The sequence below is a fragment of the Capricornis sumatraensis genome, chromosome 10 (genome assembly GCF_032405125.1).
Source record: "Capricornis sumatraensis isolate serow.1 chromosome 10, serow.2, whole genome shotgun sequence".
Taxonomy (NCBI): Eukaryota; Metazoa; Chordata; class Mammalia; order Artiodactyla; family Bovidae; genus Capricornis; species Capricornis sumatraensis.
Genome location: NC_091078.1, coordinates 5248369 through 5270338, shown reverse-complemented (window position 1 = coordinate 5270338; position 21970 = coordinate 5248369). Strand labels below are relative to the sequence as shown.

General features: G+C 46.4%; 1 protein-coding gene across 1 annotated transcript in view; it reads right to left on the bottom strand.

Annotated features, from left to right (window-relative positions):
* GRID1 (glutamate ionotropic receptor delta type subunit 1) overlaps window positions 1–21970 on the bottom strand; it is a 685207-nt gene that overhangs the window by 33100 nt on the left and 630137 nt on the right. Inside the window, exon 13 of the mRNA XM_068982608.1 lies at window positions 10596–10791. Coding sequence (XP_068838709.1) covers window positions 10596–10791 — 196 coding nt within the window. The remainder of the gene's footprint in view (window positions 1–10595; window positions 10792–21970) is intronic.

The window sequence follows — 21970 nt, the reverse complement described above, 5'->3', positions numbered from 1 at the left end:
TCAGAGATAAAGCAAACTTTCCTTTCCACCAACGTGGCCTGTTTACTGGCTTTTGAGTGATGAGCAGCCAGACACCCCCATGCATACCTTTCGGTAACAAGCACAGACACAAGAAAAAAAATTACCAAAAATCTGAATCAATAAGATAAAACAACTGAGAAAAGTCAATAATATCAAAAGTTGATGTTTTAAAAGGAAAAACTATGTTTACATATTTAAAAACTCAACAGTGTAAGGTTATAACTTTCCTTCCAAATATCTATAGATTCAATGTAATAGCTACCAAAAATCTCAAGTTTTTTTAAGGAAACTGACAAGATGATTATAAAATTTAAATGGAAGTGCAAAAGTTCTAGAACTCTCCAAATATTCTTAGTTGAAAGCACAGTCTGATTTAAAGAATTATTATAGTGATTAAGACTTTTTATTAGCATAAGAATAGATCAGTGCAACAGAAGAGAGAATCTAGAATCTAGAAACACATATGCCCAATTGATTTTCAATCAAAGCATCTAGTCATTTGTTAATTAAATATAAGTATTTTAAATAAATGGTGCAAGAACATGTAAATATAATCTGTGGCTTCCCAGGTGGCTCAGTGGTAACGAATCCTCCCACCATGCAGGAGACATGGCTTGACCCCTGGGTCAGACGATCCCCTGGAGGAAATGGCGATCCACTCCAGTATTCTTGCCTGGAAAATCCCATGGACAGAAGAGCCTGGCTGGCTACAGTCCATGGGGTCACAAAGAGGCAGACACGACTGAACGACTGAACAAGCACTCATGCACCAGAAATTCATCAAGTGCCTCACGTCCTCAGTCGCACAGCTGTGTCCAACTCATTGAACCCCATGGACTGTAGCCTGCCAGGCTCCTCTGCCCATGGGATTTTCTAGGCCAGGATACTGAAGCGGGTAGTCATTTCCTCCTCCAGGGGATCTTCCCGACCCAGGAATGGAACCCATGTCTCTTGTGTCTCCTGCATTGGCAGGCTGGTTCTTTACCACTAGCGCCACATGGGAAGCCCACCAGAAATTCATACTGGTTGCTGTTGAGGTCAGGGGGAGACGTTTCTAGAAAGTAACATGAGAAAACTGTTGAAGATGATGGAAATGTTCTACACATTTGGCCCTCTGTATCTGTGGGTTCCGCACTGTGAATTCAACCACTGTGTATGATGAAAAATAAAAAAAAAAAAAAACAATTTCAGAAAATCCCAAAAAGAAAAACTTGAATTTGTTGCTTGTTGGCACTGATTTGCATTTCATTTACATTGTATTTACAACTATTTACATAGCATTTACATTGTATTAGGTATTGCAAGTAACCTTATAATGACTGATGATTATTTAAAGCATACAGCAGGATGCTTGCAGTTATATGCAAATACTACCCATTTTATATAAGGGACTTGAATATCCATGAGTTTTGGTATCTGCAGTGTCCTGGAACACATCCCCCTCAGATACTGAAGGATGACTGTATCTTGTTTTGGAGTGGTGATTACGCAGTTGTATACATTAGTCTAAACCCATGAAATAAACACTTAATGTACGTGAGTTTTATTGTTTGTCAATTATACCTCATAAAAAGACTAAGTGCTGTTGTCTTCATATTTTTATCATGCTCTTTGTCTAATATATAGCAAGTGCTAAGGCAATTTGCTGACATCTACTCAATGTCAGCTGTACCACCGGAGTCCACACTGGACACTGTACCAGAGTGGAACCACTTCTGCACTGGTAAACACAACTAACCCGGGCAGGCTTGTCTTGGTCTCACAGGTAGCCCAGAGAGGTGGATTCTCTTGACCAAAGCCACTGATTAAATCTGGTGGAAAGTGGAACTTAAATTCACATCTCCAAGCTCTTAGGTGGAAACTATTCAAATTACATGTCTTGAATAGATGAATTAGCAAATAAATGGACAAAGAGATCATTGAACTTGCAAAAAGGATATAGTACCTTTTGAACAAGTGCAAAAGAATAGAGATGGATGATTATCCAATGTGAGTGTCTGAGAAGAATGAGGCATCTGGAATCCCCAATCTGCATTGACTTGGAAGCAGGAAAAGGACAGAACGTGTGTCTTGGGGCATGCCCACAAGGCCTACCGCTGCTAACAGAGTTGCTGGTTTCCACTGTACAGGGTTGCCTAGTTTGTATCAGCCCTTTTTGTTGCAGGTGGTGGGGGTGGGGGTGGGGCGGCACGGCAGGGAATGGGGTCAGACCTGCATCAATGGTCCCTTTCATTGACTTGACAAAATCTTCCTGATCATTGAACCCAGCATCTCCCAAACACAAAGAAGTGTCATCCCAGATAAGCCTCTTCCTGCTCCTCCATAAGGACATCTACTATGTCATGGAACCAGAATGCTTCCTCACGTCTCTCCTTCCAAATGTGGGGCATCAAAATTCCTGATCCCCCCATGGAAGACTGTAGTACTTCTAGGGCCCACCTTTTCTGCATAAGGTATGGTCCCTGGCACTCAGTGGGGAGTGTACACAATGAGAGCACCCCCTGTCACAAAGCAGAGAGCCCCAGGAAAGAAAGAAAGGGAGGTGTTGATGGGTGATACCCACACGCAATCTGGCGCCAGGGCAAGCATTAGATCAGTGTGGAAATAAATAAGATTTGTGAGCCCGTTTTCTTCCTGTATTTGCATTCACACTTTATGACCTCAGCGATATTTACTGAGTGGAAAAAAACCACCTTCTGTTACGATTGCTCGACTCCACAGTAACTTCCCTCAGAAAAATACTGTCTCCAGCCACAGGGTCTGAATCTGGCTACTTGTCTATTTATTCAAAGAGCCCAGTGAGCTGTGAAGACTGACATTTAAACTATTAAACTATATTCTATTTGACAATGTTATTAAATATTAGGTCTGATTTATGAAAACTCTTCATAAATTGGCAGCTTGGGTCAGCCCTGGCACTGCACAGAAACTGTGTTATGGCTAGATGTTACTTGAGAGAGTTGATCAAGCTCAAGAAGAATAAAGTCCCGCCAACAACATTTAAAGTCTGATTTCATGTGACATAGTTATTATCATATAAATTCAAACCACTTGCCAGCTCCATTCTGCATCCCAGAGTTTCTCTAATTGCTATTTTTAATAATTGGGAAATCAAAAGATACAATTGCAGACCTAAATAACCTCTGCTATGTCACAGGGAAAGAGAGGTAAGGCTTTTAAACATGGGAGCCAGCCATATACCTTGCTGCTTTGGTGTAAAAGAGGAAATAGAGGCACAAGCAAACAGTATGCAAGGAGGGTGCAGACACATTGGTTATGGAGATGGCGATGCAACCCTGTGGCAAGAGGCAAAGTTGGAGCAAGATATGACTGTACTGTGGCTCACTCACATCTGTGTGACCTTGAACAAGCCACTTACTCTCCCTGAGGGTCAGTCCCATTTCTCCATGACGGAGATAATGACCATCAAGTAGTTCTGTTTAGGATGCAAAGAATGATTTACGTAGATCAGAGTGCCTGGTACATAGAGACTGCTCAACAGATTTCAGGGGGGAATTAGGCCAGGCCAGGAGTGAGGCCGGGTCCAGGGTAGTGAGGGTGAAGTCTGTGTGCCACCCGAGTTAGGCCTGAAAAGGACGAGAAAGGACACAGCCTGTATGCTACGAGGTGGCATGGAACTAGGTGCCTACGTGCTGTTAGATGGCGGAGAGGCAGAGGAGGACTGCCTACTCAGTGTGCTCAAGCATTCTCAGATGATACACAGCTTAGACGATGAGCTACTGGACATGTCTATGAGCTATCAGATGACATTAACCTTCAGGAAATATCCCTGGAGCACCCACTGCTTTGGACTAGGGAGCCTCAAAACTTTTTCTATAAAAGGCCAGATAATAACTATTTTAGGCTTTGGAGACCATATGGCCACAACTACTCAGCTGTACTTAAGTAGCAGAAAAGCAGCCCACAGACTCTGTGTAAACAACTGAGCGTGTGTTCTAATAAAACTTTATTTGTAAAAGCAAGTGATAGGCCAGATTCAGCCCATGGATCATAGTTTGTGCAGGTGGCTGAGGGAAATGAAAGCCGTCTCTCTGCTCACCAAGGATCAACAGAATCTCTTTCCTAACAGGTGGGTCTGAAAGCAACTCTAAAGCTATTTCCCTTGTCCTGCCCATCAGGGAATTCACAGAGGGTAACCTGCTCACTGATGGCGCCAACTACACTGCCGATTTATGTGTTTCTGGTCAGTCCAACAAAAAAACAGATGACTCATTCAGGGACAATCCAGTATTTATTGAGAATTAATGGGCGCCAGGCAGGTTTGCTCTGAAAACTGCACATGGTAGGCTTTCAATAAATAAACAGAACTTCTCTCCCCTTCCAAATTGCTTTCTGCTCTCTTCACCAGGGCCCAGAAAGGGCTGCCTCCTCCTTATCTGAGTGATGGCTGGCATGAAAGAGTAGGTCACAGTAGCGGGGGCAACCATGACATAATTCCTTTCTCTGGTTCTGATACTGTGCAAAAGTGCTCACCTCTTGCTAAGCAATTTCCCACCTAAATTGGTTTCAAGTCATTAAAAGCTACAGCACTCCCAAGGAAAAAAATAATAGCAGCTCTCTGAGGTTACTCATAGTATCAAGCTCCTTGACTTTAGCAGCAATTAGACATTGTTCCACTACCAAGCACTCTCTGGAAACGGACCCAGGTCACCAATGAGTAACTTGAAATTAGAAGTGGGAGCATCCTCCTTTTGCGAAGACAGTTTCCTCTGTTATTCCTTGGGGGCATCCAGTCCTCATCTTTGCCAGGCAGCCTGCACTGCACCCAAGCAAGTTCTGTCTGGGATTTGGAGAAGTCCCACCTCCCTGAATACCAAGACCATACTCATATTTCCCAGGATGCTGGATTTTTCCTTACAGTTTCTAGATTCAAGATATAACCCTCACGCAGGGCATAATCCTACCTAGTCTAGTCTGCCAGGGATTCACAAGGCATTTGAAGCCATAGGCTGGGAGGGTAAGGGCAGTTCCACAAGGGCAGGAGACAGAGAAAGTTTCAGATAAGCATGTAGGCACAGTAGCCACCCAAACAGGCACTTGGAGAAGGAGGGTTTGAGAACGAATCTGAGCACTCCTTGCAGTAAAAAAAAATGCAGTGCACTCTGCTTTCTGACAGCACTATACACTCACTTATATGACACCAGCTATAAAACCCTTAACATTTGCCTAGGGCTGACAGATTGTTTGTTTGTTTGTTTCTTTTCCTTAAAGATCCAAATGCAAGAGGGAGATTTGTGACCTCCAAGGCTGGCTTGGGGTTAATAAAAGGAAGGTATCATAAAAGCAACTCTGTATTGGAAAAAGATTAGATTCTGTACCATGAAGCTTTCGGCATTTATAAAGAATCTCTTATTTGCATTTTCCACCACTTACTCTTTAACATTTTTTTTATTCATGAGTAAGACTCTAAATATCACCAGAGGATGATGTAAATAGGATGATGGGAAGATGCTTCTCTGAGGACCCATTTCCAGATTTATTGTGCTCCAGAGGGCTTCACTGGTGGTGTCTGCCTTCTTCATGTACTCCAGGAGTGACAGGAGGCATGTACCTGGGTGCCTGCTAGGAGAGAAGGGAGCTGGCGTGGTCTGGGAGCCAAACTCTGCCCGGCTAGCCTGGAATTATTTATCCAAAAAAATAGGTAGGTGCAAAGAATAAGAATAATCACAAACTTTGGTTCATAATGAGAAATAAAAGATAAAAACAAAAAACCTGTGACTGTACAGCTAACACTGACTCAGACTTCTATCCAATAATATACTTCTCTCTTTTGTCTTGCTCTGACTTTCCCATGTGTAGTAACCACTACCCTGAGTCTTACATTTTACCCTTACTTTGGATATATGTATGCCTGTGTTTTATACATTATGCCAAAGAATGCTCAAACTACCACATAATTGCACTCATCTCACATGCTAGTAAAGTAATGCTCAAAATTCTCCAAGCCAGGCTTCAGCAATACGTGAATCGTGAACTTCCAGATGTTCAAGCTGGTTTTAGAAAAGGCAGAGGAACCAGAGATCAAATTGCCAACATCTGCTGGATCATGGAAAAGGCAAGAGAGTTCCAGAAAAACATCTACTTCTGCTTTATTGACTACACCAGAGCCTTTGATTGTGTGGATCACAATAGACTGTGGAAAATTCTGAAAGAGATGGGAATACCAGACCACCTGACCTGCCTCTTGAGAAATCTGTATGCAGGTCAGGAAGCAACAGTTAGAACTGGACATGGAACAACAGACTGGTTCCAAATAGGAAAAGGAGTACATCAAGGCTGTATATTGTCACCCTGCTTATTTAACTTATATGCAGAGTACATCATGAGAAATGCTGGGCTGGAGGAAGCACAAGCTGGAATCAAGATTACTGGGAGAAATATCAATAACCTCAGCTATGCACATGACACCACCGTTATGGCAGAAAGTGAAGAGGAACTAAAGAGCCTCTTGATGAAAGTGAAAGAGGAGAGTGAAAAAGTTGGCTTAAAGCTCAGCATTCAGAAAACTAAGATCATGGCATCCAGTCCCATCACTTCATGGGAAATAGATGGGGAAACAGTGGAAACAGTGGCTGACTTTATTTTGGGGGGCTCCAAAATCACTGAAGATGATGATTGCAGCCATGAAATTAAAAGATGCTTACTGCTTGGAAGGAAAGTTATGACCGACCTAGACAGCATATTAAAAAGAGAGATATTACTTTGCCAACAAAGGTCCATCTAGTCAAGGCTATGGTTTTTCCAGTGGTCATGTATGGATGTGAGAGTTGGACTATAAAGAAGGCTGAGCACCGAAGAATTGATGCTTTTGAACTGTGGTGTTGGAGAAGACTCTTGAGAGTCCCTTAGACTGCAAGGAGATCCAACCAGTCCATCCTAAAGGAGATCAGTCCTGGGTGTTCATTGGAAGGACTGATGTTGAAGCTCAAACTCCAGTACTTTGGCCACCTGATGCAAAGAGCTGACTCATTGGAAAAGACCCTGATGCTGGGAAAGATTGAGGGCAGGAGGAGAAGGGGACGACAGAGGATGAGATGGTTGGATGGCATCACCGACTCAATGGACGTGAGTTTGGGTGGACTCTGAGGGTTGGTAATGGACAGGGAGGCCTGGCATGCTGCAGTTCATGGGGTCGCAGAGTCAGACATGACTGAGCAACTGAACTGAACTGAAGAGGTTGCTATGTTGACTTATTTTCTATCAGTTGACCCATGTGAAATTGCCTTTAATATTTTTCTTTTGGGCTTTCCTAGTAGCTCAGCTGGTAAAGAATCCACCTGCAATGCGAGAGACCTAGGTTCGATCCCTCGGTTGGGAAGATCCCCTGGAGAAAGGAACGGCTGCCTGCTCCAGTATTATGGGCCAGATAATTCCACGGACAGGGGCACCTGCAGTCCGTGGGGTCGCACAGCGTCAGACACAGCTGAGCAGCTGTCACTCACTCTCTTCTACAGTATTTATTAAGATGCACCCACACAATTGCATGCAGCTGTGGTTTAGTCATTTCCCTGCAGGTCTTACTTATTTCTAAACTTGTTAATGCTCATTCGGACTGCTTCCAGAATGCTGGCTCTATAAGCAATGCTACCATGGCCTTTCTTTTGTCTGAGGTGCTACAGAGGTTTGTTTGGGATGGACACATAGGGGTGGAATTGCTGGGTCAGTGGGTATGAAAAACTCCATTTTCTAAGAGAATGACAATTGGTTTTCAAAGTGGCAGTACTGAGTACACCCCCGCCAGCAATTAACCACCTGTTACTCAGTCTTCTCCACCACCTCTCCTTTGGGGCAAGTCTAATTGATATAAAGTGATATAACTTTATGGTCTTGATTTTCATTTTCTGGAAACACTAATGACTTTGAACATCTCTTCACATGATTACTGACCATACGTGATACCTCTTCTGTGAAAGTCCTGCACAAGTCTTTTGCTCATTTTTCTATTAAATTGTTTGAACTTTCCTTATTCATTTGTAAAAGGTTTTCATGTGATATCCATTTAGGATATTAATCCTATATGGGTTGCATGCATTGTAAATATTCACTCCTGGTGTGTGACTTGCCTTTATATTTTCTTTATAAAGGGTCTTGTAATGAACGGAAGTTTGATGAAGTCAAAAGCTGTGTCTTTTCTTTTAGAAGTTCTTTTTGTAGCCTTGTTGCAATGAATCTTCATAAGCATCCAGTTTGGATGGCGGTATTGGCTCTCCATGAGAGACAAAGAAAGCAGAGAAGGGAAACTCAAAGGCCATTTGGCTCAAGTCTTACATTTATAAAAGGCCTTAAATCAACTTTGTATTCATTATCCGCAAATGAGGTCACCTACAGCCACAAAGATCCACTGTCAGGCATGAAAGAAGACCCAGCAGCTCGAGGTGAGAGCGCCGTATTTCTTCGTGCACGAGGACATAAGAAGTTTTAATAAACCTCGTGAGCACAGGACTAGCACGTCTATGCTGCATTCTATTGTTTTTGTTATGATATCCCTTGGTTACATATAAACATTCCAAATCTACCACAACATGTCCTTTTAAATGTTTCAAGTGTCTAAAGAGACCCCCCCAAATGCGAAATTGACCAGGCTTCTCTTAACACCTAGAGGTTTGACAAGAAGACTGGGGTGCTCAATGTAAACAGCACCGGGGAGCTGTGGAACGGGGATTCACACGCAGATGTGCCAGGCTCCAGAGCCCAGACACTCACTGCTTAACTCTGCTAAACGACGGGGAGAAGCCACCCTGAGCTGACTGCCCTGTGGGCATGCAGGCCACAGGGACTCCTTGATCACGCAGAGGCCTGCCTCAAGACACCATGCCAGGAGCCAGGCCCGTGGCTTCTGAAGCAGGTCTCAGGCTCTGCCTCTCTCCCTGGACCCATTCTTGACAGGGGCTGGCAAACTACTGAGGGCTTTTCTCATCATGAAGAGCAAGGTGGGTAGACTCTAGTAGCCTTGAAACTTTCTGGAGACTCCTCCTTATACCCACGGCCCTCTGCAGCAAGGCCAGGGCGTGTGTGTGCGTGCTCAGCCATGTCAAACTCTTTGTGACTCCGTGGACTGTAGCCCACCAGGTTCCTCTGTCAATGATATTTCCCAGGCAAGAATACTGGAGAGGGTAGTCATTTCCTCATCCAGGGGATCTTCCAGACCCAGGAATCAGACCTGTGCCTTTTGTGTCTCCTGCATTTGCAGGCAGATTCTTTACAACTGTGCCACCTGGGAAGTCCACAGTAAACCCAAGGGATTGCCAAATGACCAGGGATGTAGAACACAGGTGTGCGCGTGCGCGCGCGCGTGTGTGTGTGTGAATATATGTGAGCGCATGTGTGTGTGTGTGTGTGTGTGTGTGTGTGTGTGTGTGTAGTGGGAGCACGTGCATGAGCGACTACGTGTGAGAGAGAGCCTGTAGGAATGTTCTGCAGAGGTAGCATTGATCGGTAGGGAAATGTAAGACACACCGAGGCAGGCTGGATGAGTGCATGCATGCATGTGCGAGCGTGTGTGTGAATGCATGTGAATGTGTGAAGATTCTGCAGAAGTGGTGGGGCAGCTTGAATAGAGAACAGAAGGGAAGAGATGCTGAGCAAGACGGGCTGGGCAGAGGTCCACCCAGAGAGACAGCAGTGCTGGGCGCTGTGCACATCTTTCTTGTATTGTTCACTAATGACCAAGAGTAAGTAGCCTCTGTACGTGAGGGTCACTGAGAAGAAGGTGCCACCACCCGAGACATCCTTACGACATCTGCCTTCATCCCACTGTGACCTTCACATGTTCTGCCGCACGGGGAGGATAAACACCAAACCCCTCAGTCTGGAACCCCAGGCATGAGAACCTAATGAGGAGTGTGACCCACGTCTGAGTCTCATCTGCATAATGGGACAATCACGATTAATTTGGGTCCCTGTGGAAACTCACTGAAATAAATTAGCAACGTCTAACCATCTCTGCAGAGCGGGTTCATCTCTCCCGCCCGTCCTCTCTGGCGTGGGCTCTTCTCACGCAGTGCTCCCGCAGCTCCACCCCGCCCCCATTCAGCCTCCGTGCTGGGCTTGCTGTCCTGACCACCGCCTCCCAAGCACACCTCTGCTCACAGCATGGTCCCAAATGGCGCCCACCCTTCCCTGAACCCTGTCCCCACCTCCTCTCCCTCTCCCCTGGTCCTCTGCGTCTGCTTTTATTGAGTGTTCTTACTTGGGGTGGGCAGACCCCTCTGTACCACCATTCTGTGAACCCAGGAAGAGGGAGATCCAGGTCTTGGGCTTAACCTCCCTGCCCTTCCCTGATCCTTTGGAAACTTAGAAGGGCCTTAAGTTTCCCTTCTGCCAGCCCCTTTGCCTCTCTTGCCAAAAATGGGCATCTACCTGAAGAATGTAAGCCTCTTTACCCACATGTCTATGAAAAATGCCTATTGAAGCTGCTGAAGATGAGTCACCCTGCAGGTGACAGGGGTACTCAAAGGAGATGCCTCTAGGAGGGTGTCTCCTACCGCAAGGATGACAGGCCTTATGGCCCCTGTCACAGCACACACATGCCTGGGTGGCCAGCTCCCACCTACCTTCCTGATGCCTTCCGAAGGACTGGACACACAGTTGTCAGCCCCTCCATTCTTGCTGATGGTCCGCCAGAGCTCAGCAAACGTGCTGTCTTGCTCCAGAGGGTTGGTGCCCTTGGCTCGGAAGTACTCGTACACAGCAGAATCCCGGACAGTGCCGTAAGACATCTCCACTTGCTTGGACAGGTCCTGGAACGTCCTAAAATACAACATGGATGTGAAACATGGGTACATGGGGCACCCTGTGGGGACCCACACAAGGCCCGCCTGAGGTGGGAGCCAGGTGTGGTCCACTGTCCACATCCTTCACTCCCAAACCCCAGCAGCATGAGGCCCAAGGCCCGGAACATGACTTGCCAGGATCTCATTCTATCCAAGTTACTTTTCTTCCCTGTAGATTAATTCAGTAATGCCATTAAATGCCTAAAACCAGGTGCTGTGCTGAGCCACTGAGCCTGAGAGACAAAAGGATGAATAAGACATGAATCCTGCCCTCGAGGAGCTTAGAGTTTAACTGTAGAAACACATAGACAGACCGTCATAACAGAAGAATGATGGCAACACAGGAGGCTGTACACTGAGGGCTCCAACTCAAATGCCTGCAAAAGGAAAGAGAAACACCATGGCAAGACCAGCAACAGTGCCTGTTCTCTGACATTCAGAGCTGGCATATGGTGGGCACACACTCAGAGACTGTGTGCATGAAGAGGCATGTCTCCTCCAAAGCTTGCAGCTGTTCTGGAATTCCACCCAACTGTTGGCTTCCAAGCATCTGCCCGTATTGCCAAATTCAGACTTAAATTGAAGAAAGTAGGGAAAACCAACAGACTATTCAAAGAAAGTGAAAGTGAAGTCTCTTAGTCATGTCCGACTCTTTGTGACCCCATGGGCTGTAACCTATCAGGCTCCTTCAACCATGGGATTTTCCAGGCAAGAGTGCTGGAGTAGATTTCCATTTCCTTCTCCAGGGGATCTTCCTGACTCGGGGATTGAACACAGGTCTCCTGCATTTCAGGCATCTGAGCCACCAGGGAAACCATTCAGGCATGACCTAAATCATATCCCTTATGATTATATAGTGGAAGTGACAAACAGATTCAAGGGATTAGATCTGATAGAGGGAGTGCCTGAAGAACTATGGACAGAGGTCTGTGACATTGTACATGAGGCACTGATCAAGACCATCCCCAAGAAAAAGAAATGCAAAAAAGGCAGAACGGTTGTCTGAGGAGGCCTTACCGTAAGCTTTCATAAGAGATATGAAAAGAAGAGAAGCAAAAGGCAAAGGAGGAAAGGAAAGATGTACCCATGTGAATGCAGAGGTCCAAAGAATAGCAAAGAGAGATGAGAAAGCCTTCCTCAGTGATCAACGCAAAGAAATAGAGAAAAACAATAGAAAGGGAAAGACTAGCGATCTCTTCAAGAAAATTAGATATACAAACGGAACTTTTCATGCAAAGATGGGCACAATAAAGAACAGAAATGGTATGAACCTAACAGAAGCAGAAGATGTTAAGAAGAGGTGGCAAGAATACACATAAGAACTATACAAAAAAGATCTTCATGACCCAGATAACCATAATGGTGTGATCACTCACCTAGGGCCAGACATCCTGGAATGTGAAGTCAAGTGGGCCTTAGGAAGCATCACTATGAACAAAGCTAGCGGAAGTGATGGAATTCCAGTTGAGCTATTTCAGATCCTAAAAGATGATGCTGTGAAAGCGCTGCGCTCAATATGCCAGCAAATTTGGAAAACTCAGGAGTGGCTACTGGACTGGAAATGGTCAGTTTTCATTCCAGTCCCAAAGAAAGGCAATGCCAAAGAATGCTCAAACCACTGCACAACTGCACTCATATCACACGCTACCAAAGTAATGCTCAAAATTCTCCAAGCCAGGCTTCAACAATATGTCAGCTGTGAAATTCCAGATGTTCAAGCTGGATTTAGAAAAGGCAGAGGAACCAGAGATCAAATTGTCAACATCTGTTGGATCATTGAGAAAGCAAGAGAGTTCCAGAAAAACACCTACGTCTGCTTTATTGACTATGCCAAAGCCTTTGACTGTGTGCATCACAATAAACTGTGGAAAATTCTGAAAGAGACGGGAATAACAGACCACCTGACCTGCCTTCTGAGAAATCTGTAATGCAGATCAAGAAGCAATAGTTAGAACTGGGCGTGGAACAACAGACTGGTTCCATTTGGGGAAAGGAGTATGTCAAGGCTGTATATTGTCACCTGCTTATTTAACTTATATGCAGAGTACATTGTGAGAAATGCTAGCCTGGATGAAGCACAAGCTGGAATCAAGATTGCCGGGAGAAATATTAATAACTTCAAATATGCAGATGACACCACCCTTATGGCAGAAAGTGAAGAGGAACTAAAGAGCCTCTTGATGAAAGTGAAAGAGGAGAGTGAAAAAGTTGGCTTAAAGCTCAACATTCAGAAAACTAAGATCACGGCATCTCGTCCCATCACTTCATGGCAAATAGATGGGGAAACAGTGGAAACAGCGTCAGACTTTATTTTCTGGGCTCCAAAATCACTGCAGATGGTGACTGCAGCCATGAAATTAAAAGACGCTTATGCCTTGGAAGAAAAGCTATGACTGACCTAGATAGCATATTAAAAAGCAGAGACATTACTTTGCCAACAAAGGTCCATCTAGTCAAAGCTATGGTTTTTCCAATAGTCATGTATGGATGTGAGAGGTGGACTATAACGAGAGCTGAGTGCAGAAGAACTGATGTTTTTGACTGTGGTGTTGGAGACTCTTGAGAGTCCCTTGGACGCCAGGGATATCCAATCAGTCCATCCTAAAGGAAATCAGTCCTGCATATTCATTGGAAGGACTGATGCTGAAGCTGAAACCCCAATACTTTGGCTACCTGGAACTGACTCATTTGAAAAAACCCTGATGCTAGGAAAGATTGAAGGCAGGAGAAGGGGACAACAGAGGATGAGGTGGTTAGATGGCTTCTCTGACTCAATGGACATGAGTTTGAGTAAACTGTGAGAGTTGGTGATGGACAGGGAAGCCTGGTGCGCTACAGTCCATGGGGTCGCAAAGAGTCAGACACGACTGAGCAACTGAACTGAACTGAACTGAAGCATCTCCCCCTAATGTTTTTGAATAAAGAAAGGAATCTGGGTTTGCATATGAGCTTCTTGACTCCGGAGTGTTGATGGTTATTCAAATGGTGGTGAAGATAATCCAAAGCACCTCTGAGAGCCTCCGTCTGTTGTCCACGGAGGAGAAGCAAGTAGCTCAGGACAGGTGCATGACGCAGGGAGCAGGTGCATCAGGAATGTCCATCAGCTCCAAGGAGCAGAAGACTGAGCTGCACCTTCTTTGGAGGAGGGAGCAGGAATCAGATCAGGGAGGACCAACTTGGCATAAAGTTTTCATTGGACACAAGATGAGTAGTACCTGATTCAATGTGCTGATAGGATCGAAATGCAAAAAAAAACCATAAAGCTCGCTGATGAGCCAGTCTCTCTCTTCAGGTTCCAAATGGATCCCCCTTTGCTTATTCGTCTTCCGGAAATCTGTGTCTCCTTTTCATCAACCAGAATCATCATTCCCACCACTCAATGAGTCACTGATTCCACGAAAAGACCCAATCATTTCAACCTGATCCACACAACCCTCAATCTGGTGAGCTCATCTTCAGCTACTGCACCTGTATCCACATGACCCCAGAGCTAAGGTTAAAAGGAGAAATGCCACAGGATCACCATTTGTGGCACCAGACCACAGAGCTCCCTCTGCCTGGAATCCCTTTATCTTGCTCATCCACCTGATACACTTCTACAAACCCCGTGAAGTTCCAGCAGCCGCCTTTCCCTATGGGAAGACATCAGCATCCCTCAGCTCCCTGGCCATCTCCATACCCTGTGTGGTTTCTATGGCAGTAAGAGCTCACCGTGACTACAGGGAAAACACAGCCGAGTACGTGATGCACAGGCTCTGAGTCCAATTACTTGCCTTGCCTCTCGATCCCATCAGCACTAACACTGAGGGCCCTCTGTTAGTTAGCTGGCCTCTCTCAGCCTCAGTTTCCATATCCTTAAATAAAACACAAAACAAAACACACACACACAAACGCCAGGGTTAGACGTAGAGCCCATAGCAGAGGTTGCTATGAAGATGAAATGAGGTGGTGTGTGCTCAGTTCTTGGAGCAGTGGCTGATACACACTCAGTGGCCAGTCACTGGTAGCAAGTATTATCATAGGTCGGGGTCCTCAGTATGTGTGTGTTTCGTCACTCAGTCATGTCTGACACTTTGCAACCCTTCAAACTGTAGCCCACCAGGATCCTTTGTCCGTGGGATTTTAAGAATACTGAAGTGGGTTGCCATTTCCTCCTCCAGAGGTTCTTCCTGACCCAGGGATCGAACCTGTGTCTCCTGCCTTGCAGGCGGATGCTTTACCTGCTGAGCCATCAGGTGTCCTCAGTAGACAGAGCCAAAGCAGCTCCGTATTTGCATCCTCAGCTCTAGAGCTGGGCTGCAGCCAGCCTGCACAGCCTGCACACAGAGGAGCCGGCAGCGCAGCTAGCTTTCTCCTGTTCTGGAGATACCCTCCATGGAATTCCTCAGGCCCTGCTACATGGCCCAGAAACAGAGTTCTGTATTCGTTTCAATGCATTACAGATGAAAGAAAACATAAAATAACAAATTTGATGAAGAAATCTTTCTAATTATTGTTCATTATTTATATCTAATTGAAGCAAGATGTTCCTTTGCTTGAAGGGCCCCAAGGGTTGTAACTCTGCCGTAATTTGCCTGCGATGAAAGGAAGGGGGATCTTTTTTTTCCCACAGTTTTTATTTTTCTCATGGTAATACAAACAAACACAAGTCTTTGATGAATGGGAAACATCAGGATGAATTACACAGTTGATTCTAAATACTGGAACTGTTCTAAATTACTGCCGTTTCCATGAGCCTAGAATGGATGTGTAACTGCCAAGGAGTTCAGCACGACTGTTTCATCCCCACATTTGAAATGGAGATTTCCTCTCTCCTCTTGGTATTTATTCATGACAGTGCCCCTGGTCAGAGGCTCAGGGAGCAGTTCTGGAATACAAGCAGGCAGCCCCAATGCTAATGGCTTCATGACCATTTCTGTCCCGGTAGAGGTCACTGTTGACATCGCCAAAACACTGCTGCCATCTTTGCCGAACCAGACCCATGGCTTCCATCCCTCACCACTCACAGCCATGGGTCTGTGTACAGGGATCTATTGCCCATCTTTACACATCTTTAATGATCATTCCCTCTTTCAAGGAAAATTTCCAAGCTCACTAACACATGGGAGGTACTACCATCATATTTCAGAGTGAATAAACCTATCTAAGGCTCTTTGGCGGAGAAGGCAATGGCACCCCACTCCCGTACTCTTGCCTGGAAAATCACATGGATGGAGGAGCCTGGTAGGCTGTAGTCCCTGGGGTTGCTAAGAGTCGGATGCGACTGAGCAACTTCACTTTCACTTTTCACTTTCATGTATTGGAGAAGGAAATGGCAACCCACTCCAGTGTTCTTGCCTGGAGAATCCAGGGATGGGGGAGCCTGGTGGGCTGCCGTCTATGGGGTCACACAGAGTTGGACATGACTGAAGCGACTTAGCAGCAGCAGCAGCAAGGCTTTTTGGAGGCTTGCAAGAGGGCCCAACTAATCATGGAACCAAACTGTCGTCATCCAGGGGCACTCACCCTCTTGTCCAAGGGCACAGCTTTGGAAGGAACATGGAAGGAAAGAACAAAGAAGAGCCAGCCAGCCAGGGTCCAAGTCAACAGTCAGCAAAAGACAGATGTTCACATCCAATAGGACTCCCATCCAAATGAGCAAGGAAGGCTTAACCCAGAGAAGGCTCCAGGAGCTACACACTCAATCTAGCATGTTTCCCAAATTAGTCTCTTCAGCCACAACTGCTAGAAAGTGTCCGAGCACCCCCACTGCAGAGAGGTGAAGGAGATCTTCCTTTCACAGGTGGTGTCTCTCTAAACCCAAATCATGAATGATGCAACTGGCTGAAGTCATTCAACCACATGCCCCATCCACAGTTAACTAGTTAGTTAGTGGGTACTTGGTAAAGCACAGAGGCAAGGCAAGAATGTGGGCATCTTCAAGGGGTTCATAGTGATGCGTGATGAGTGGTGAGAAAAGTAAACCAATAGTAAGTAAACAATGAGAGAAGTACTAGGAGAAAGCTGCTGCATGAGGGGTCTTGGAAGCAAAGGGGGGCAGCCCCTAGCTCATTGGCCAGAGCTAAAGAAAGGATTTCTAGAAGAGTAAGTCTGCCTGGGCACGCACTGACTGACTAAGTGTCCCGTGGAGGCATGCACATTTAAGCAGCTGAGCCTCAGCTCTGTGCTCGGCTGTCTGTCTCCTCACTTCACCTTTTTATTCATGATGAGGGTTATAATCTTCCCTTGGCAGACCTTAGCCTCTCTTCCAGTCTTTCCATTGAGCCAGTATCTTTTACCCTACTGAAGATCCCCCGGAGAAGGAAATGGCAACCTGCTCCAGTATTCTTGACTGGGAAATCCCATGGGCAGAGGAGCCTGGCAAGCTACACAGCCCATGGGGTTGCAAAGAATCAAGACAACTTAGCAACTAAACAACAACAAAACCTGATTGAAACTGGTGGGTGGGACCAACAGAGCTGCTCCTCTGTCCTGAACAGCTAGTTTGGGGGTCTTCTCTAGCTGCAAGCAGAGCTGACTCCTATGAGCATATCAGGCTGTCTTACAAAAGCACTCTGTCAGCATCCCTTGCCTCTGAGAGCAGTTTCCTCCAATTGAACAGGCACCGCCTGAAGGCCCCACATCGTCTCCTTCAGCTGTGGCCAAGGACAGTCTACCCAGCCCCGCAGCACCTCCCTCCCGCCCCTCACCTTTCTCATAAATCAGTCTTACTATTTCCCAGATACATTTTCATTAACAAAGAGATAAATGTGTTTGCAGCATGGGAAAAATCAATAATACAGAATGTATAAATACAACTTTGCATGTTACAGAAATATTTACATTGGCAATGGAGATAAATACACTCACAACAAGAGGAGAATCAATATACAGTATGCGCAGAACAGATTTCAGCAACTATGAGGTTGCCGTCGTCACAGGCCTGCTAAATCTCCTCCTTAAGGAGAAGAGGAAGGGGACTTCCCTGGCAGTCCAGACTGCAGCGGGCACAGGTCCCATCCCTGGTAGGGAACTAAGATCCCGTATGCCACAATTCAGCCAAAAAGAAAAAGAGAGACAGACAGAAAGGAAAGGAAGCAATGGAGTGACCCCAAAGTCACAGGAGGGTGAGAAGGCTCATTCTTGTAATCGGAAGCTGTCGTAACTACAGCCCACAGAAGCCTCTACCATCATTTCAGCTGCCCTGCTTTTTCGCTCTCATTTCTGACTCTACAGAAGAGGATGCTGCACCAATCAGCTGGGAGGGCGTGGTCAGGCTTCCATAGCCAGCCTCCAGGGCCTCGGGCAGTAGTGCTGCACATTTCCCTGCCCTTCCTGAGCTCCTTCCCCAGGGCACCCATGCTTTGGGAGTCTCTGATCCTTCTCCTAGGCAGAGACGCCCACTGAGGCTCTGCCACACTTCCCATTCCCTCCACCCCAAACCTGGGCACTTCAAGGCGAACAGGACTTCAGGTAAGGCGAAGACACTCCAAGATGCTTCTCGACCTTGGGCTTTGAAAGGCATCTCAAGGTCTTTAGTCTTTCATTCATACAATGGGGAAAAAGATAACCTATTTCCTGAGCATATGCTTCCATCAAGCACTGTTGTAGGTCTAAAGCTACGAGCAGCACAAAGTCCCCCCTCTCGTGGAGTCTGCATGAAGGAGGCAGGGAGAGAGAGAAGCGCATACATGAACAGCAAACAGACACCAACCGTTATGAAATGCTGGGGCCGCAAGCTTTCTGGGAAGGGACTCGGTGCATGTACGCAGGCAATAAGGGCCACACACCACCCTGCTGCGTATCCCTTGGTTTTGTGGCAACGGGGAGGGGGTGTTTTGGAACGCTATAAAAAATGTTTCAAAAAAAGAAACACAATCAGCCTGCAGGCTGCAGGAAAATGGGCTGCCAGCCAGATGTGGCCCCCGGGGGTGTAATCAGCCGACCCCCCACTGTCATGTTTCCAGTGATGAAAAGTGCTATGAAGAGTCATAAAGCAGAGTGAGGATTACAGAAAACGATGGAGGAAGTGATTATATGCAGCAGACGGGGGCTGTTTTAGCCATCGGAGCTGACATCGAGGGCGCGTGTTCCTTCGTTACCTTTTCTTGGGCTGGTCTGGGAGGAGGTGCGAGGAGAGACTGCTGAGGGCAGGGCTGAGACCTGGAGAAGCTGTGCCTTCTGAGAAGCAGAGACCAGCAGGCTCGGAGCTTATCACCGTCTCTTCCCTGGAGACCAGGGATCCTTTGGGCCCCTCTGAGAGGCTGGAGCAAGCAATGCTGGCTATTGCATGGGGCTCCTTGGTGAAAGGCTATGGTCTGAGTGGCCACAGGTCAGTGCCCCAGCTCAAGAAACTGTCAGTTTAACACCAGTGAGGACACTCAGCGACCCACCAGGACAGGAGCCCATGCGGCAGGAAAGGCATCCCTGCAGGACGCAGGAGGCCGGGAGAGGGTCTGGGAAGGGGAGGTGGGGGTGGGTGGACTGGGCGCTCACTGGCGTGCGCTCACTCCCTCCTGCAGTCTTCCTCCCCATTCTCTTCTCTCTAATCCCATCTCTCTGATTACAACTGAAATTCAAAGATGCCTAAAACATACTAAGGAAAAGAAAAAACACTTGATGCTTTTGTATACAGTATATTTCCATTCTTGTCAAAAGTAACCATTAAAAATGGAAGTACACACCAGGACGAAAATAGGAGGAATAAGCATTGAACTGTAGGGAGATTTCCGTTCTTTACAAATGTGTTTCTGTAAAGTTTGCATTTTTTTATGATGCAAAAACATAATAAACATATGTGATCTGAATAATTTAACAGACCCTCCTGCTGCCAAGTGTCAGGTCTGAGACTTGGAAATCTAGCTGTGTGCTATCCTGTGTCCTCCATGTCCACTCGCTCTGCCAACTGACCCCGCAGCCAAGAGCCACTTGGAAGAGAGGGGCCTCTCTCCTGCTCTTGAACGCAGGCCCTGCAGGCTTTAGGGAGCAGGCTCCGAGGGGCTCTGGGAGTTGAATCTTCCATCCCCAGAGTAAGACCAACATGCCAGGATTAACCCCATTGGGGCTGAGCCATCCTGGGCATCCAGGGCCCATCAGAACCAAAGTGGGCTAGAGTTTCCCTTATCTGCACACCTTCTGTTTGGATTCTTCCAAGCCCAGGTTCCCTTGGCTGCCAAATCAGACCGGGGTGGCCAGACAAGAGTGTTTGAAAGAAGGGTATATGCCTTTTATGAGCTTCCCACATCTACAAGAAACACCCCAAATCCTCACATATCCTAAAAGGTCACACACGGTCTGGACCCAAGAGCTTGCTCTCACCACACGCACTGCCCTGCCTTCCTGCCTTGTGGGCTCGCAGCTGTGTGATACACTCTTCCTTCACATCTCTAATCAGCTCGTTCCCTCAGTGCCATGGAAACATTAGATGTCACCTTCTTCATGAGACCTCTGCTGACGAGCCCTCTGTACAACTGTGTTCAGTCACTCAATTGCATCTGACTCTTTGTGACCCCATGGACTGCAGCACACCAGGCTTCCCTGTCCTTCACTATCTCCTGGAGTTTGCTCAAACTCACACTCATTGAGTCGACGATGCCATCCAACCACCTCATCCTCTGTTGCCACCTTCTCCAAATATCACCCTCTTTAAATTATATGATAGAAACAAAGAAATATACACCAGGCTGTTTCATGGCAGTTCTCCCCCTAGAATGGAACCAGCCAGTTTATTGCAATATTAACAGTGCCTACATCTGCATGGCCAATCATCCTAGTTTGTACAGAACAGAGAGGTTTCCTGGGATATAGGACTTTCAGTACTAAAACCAGGGAAGTTCCAGCCAAATTGTGGTAGTTTTCCCCGCCTCTACCTACAATAGTGCCTGCCATATGGTAGTTGCTCCAATCAACACGGGCTATCATGTGCATGAATAATACATTAATGAATTAGCCTTCTTCTCACTTTCCAATCACCTAGGTTGGATATTCTGTTGGAAAGGTCTCGGGTTATCTTTTCAGGATAAGCATGGGTCATTCACCTGCAGAGAAATGAGCATAGCAATAGCCTGGGAGGACTGATTAGAAGAGCTGAAGCCCTAGCCTGGGGGGCACAGCACAGAGCTACAGAGTTAGAGCCAAACCAGAAACAAATCACCAGGAAGCCCGGGGATCAGCCCAGGCTGCCCAGAGGCTTCCTTCTCAGGGTCTTGAAGTTTCAAGATCAAGTTTCCTTGAGGATCAGATGGAAATCAGCATTGGTTGAGAGTCTCCTCTGGGGTCTGCATTCCCAGCAGCTGCTCTCTTCATCCCCAGATCCCACATCCCTCCCGCTTGGCGGGATCCCCACCAGGCAGTAATTCCACCATGCCAAGAACATGGCTGGCTCCCAGCTCTCCACACCAGCAAATATTTGCTGCCACAAATCAATACAAAAGTAGGATGCACCATTAAGCTTTAATATATCAGTGCTAGGGCTCTTAATCCATTATGAGGCTGTCATAAATGTGACTGAAATGCAAATCAGCGCGGCAGCCCTCCAGGAGGGTGTGAAGGTGCCTTCACCACCTCTCGGCACAGCCTGCGTCCCCTGTGCTCCAGAGAAACAGCCTGAGTCTCCTCTCTCCCTGTTGCTTTTTGTTTTCACCCTCCTCGCCTCGCTCTTCTTCTTTCCAAATGCCTGACTGAGCCCCCCTATTATGTCAGCTTACTTGACATGCTAGAAGAAAGCTATAATAACGCCAACTTTCAGACACTAAACGGAGACTTCATTGGCACTGCTTCATTTCACCTTGACCACAACTTCATAAAGCTATTATTGTCCGTCCATTTTACAGATGAAGAAATCAAGGCTCAAGGAGATTAAGTAACAGAAGCAGCAAGGAGAAGAGCCATCTCCCCACTCAGGACTGGCTTAATCCCAAACCCAAACATTTGAATGCCATCCTATAGCAATGTTAGGAAGCCCATAACTAAGTGAGGAGAATTAGCAAGTAAGCAGGTGATCACAAATATCATGCAGGATATATTGCTAGAAATAAGCTCAGAGTCATTAGAACAGGGATGACTGGGACGTTGAAGCTATCCCAGTTTGGCAGAAGAGAGACTGAGGGTGGAGATAAGGACACAAGATTAGGAGGAAAGGTGGGGGTTAAGTTGAGACTTAAAAAGCGGAAATTAAC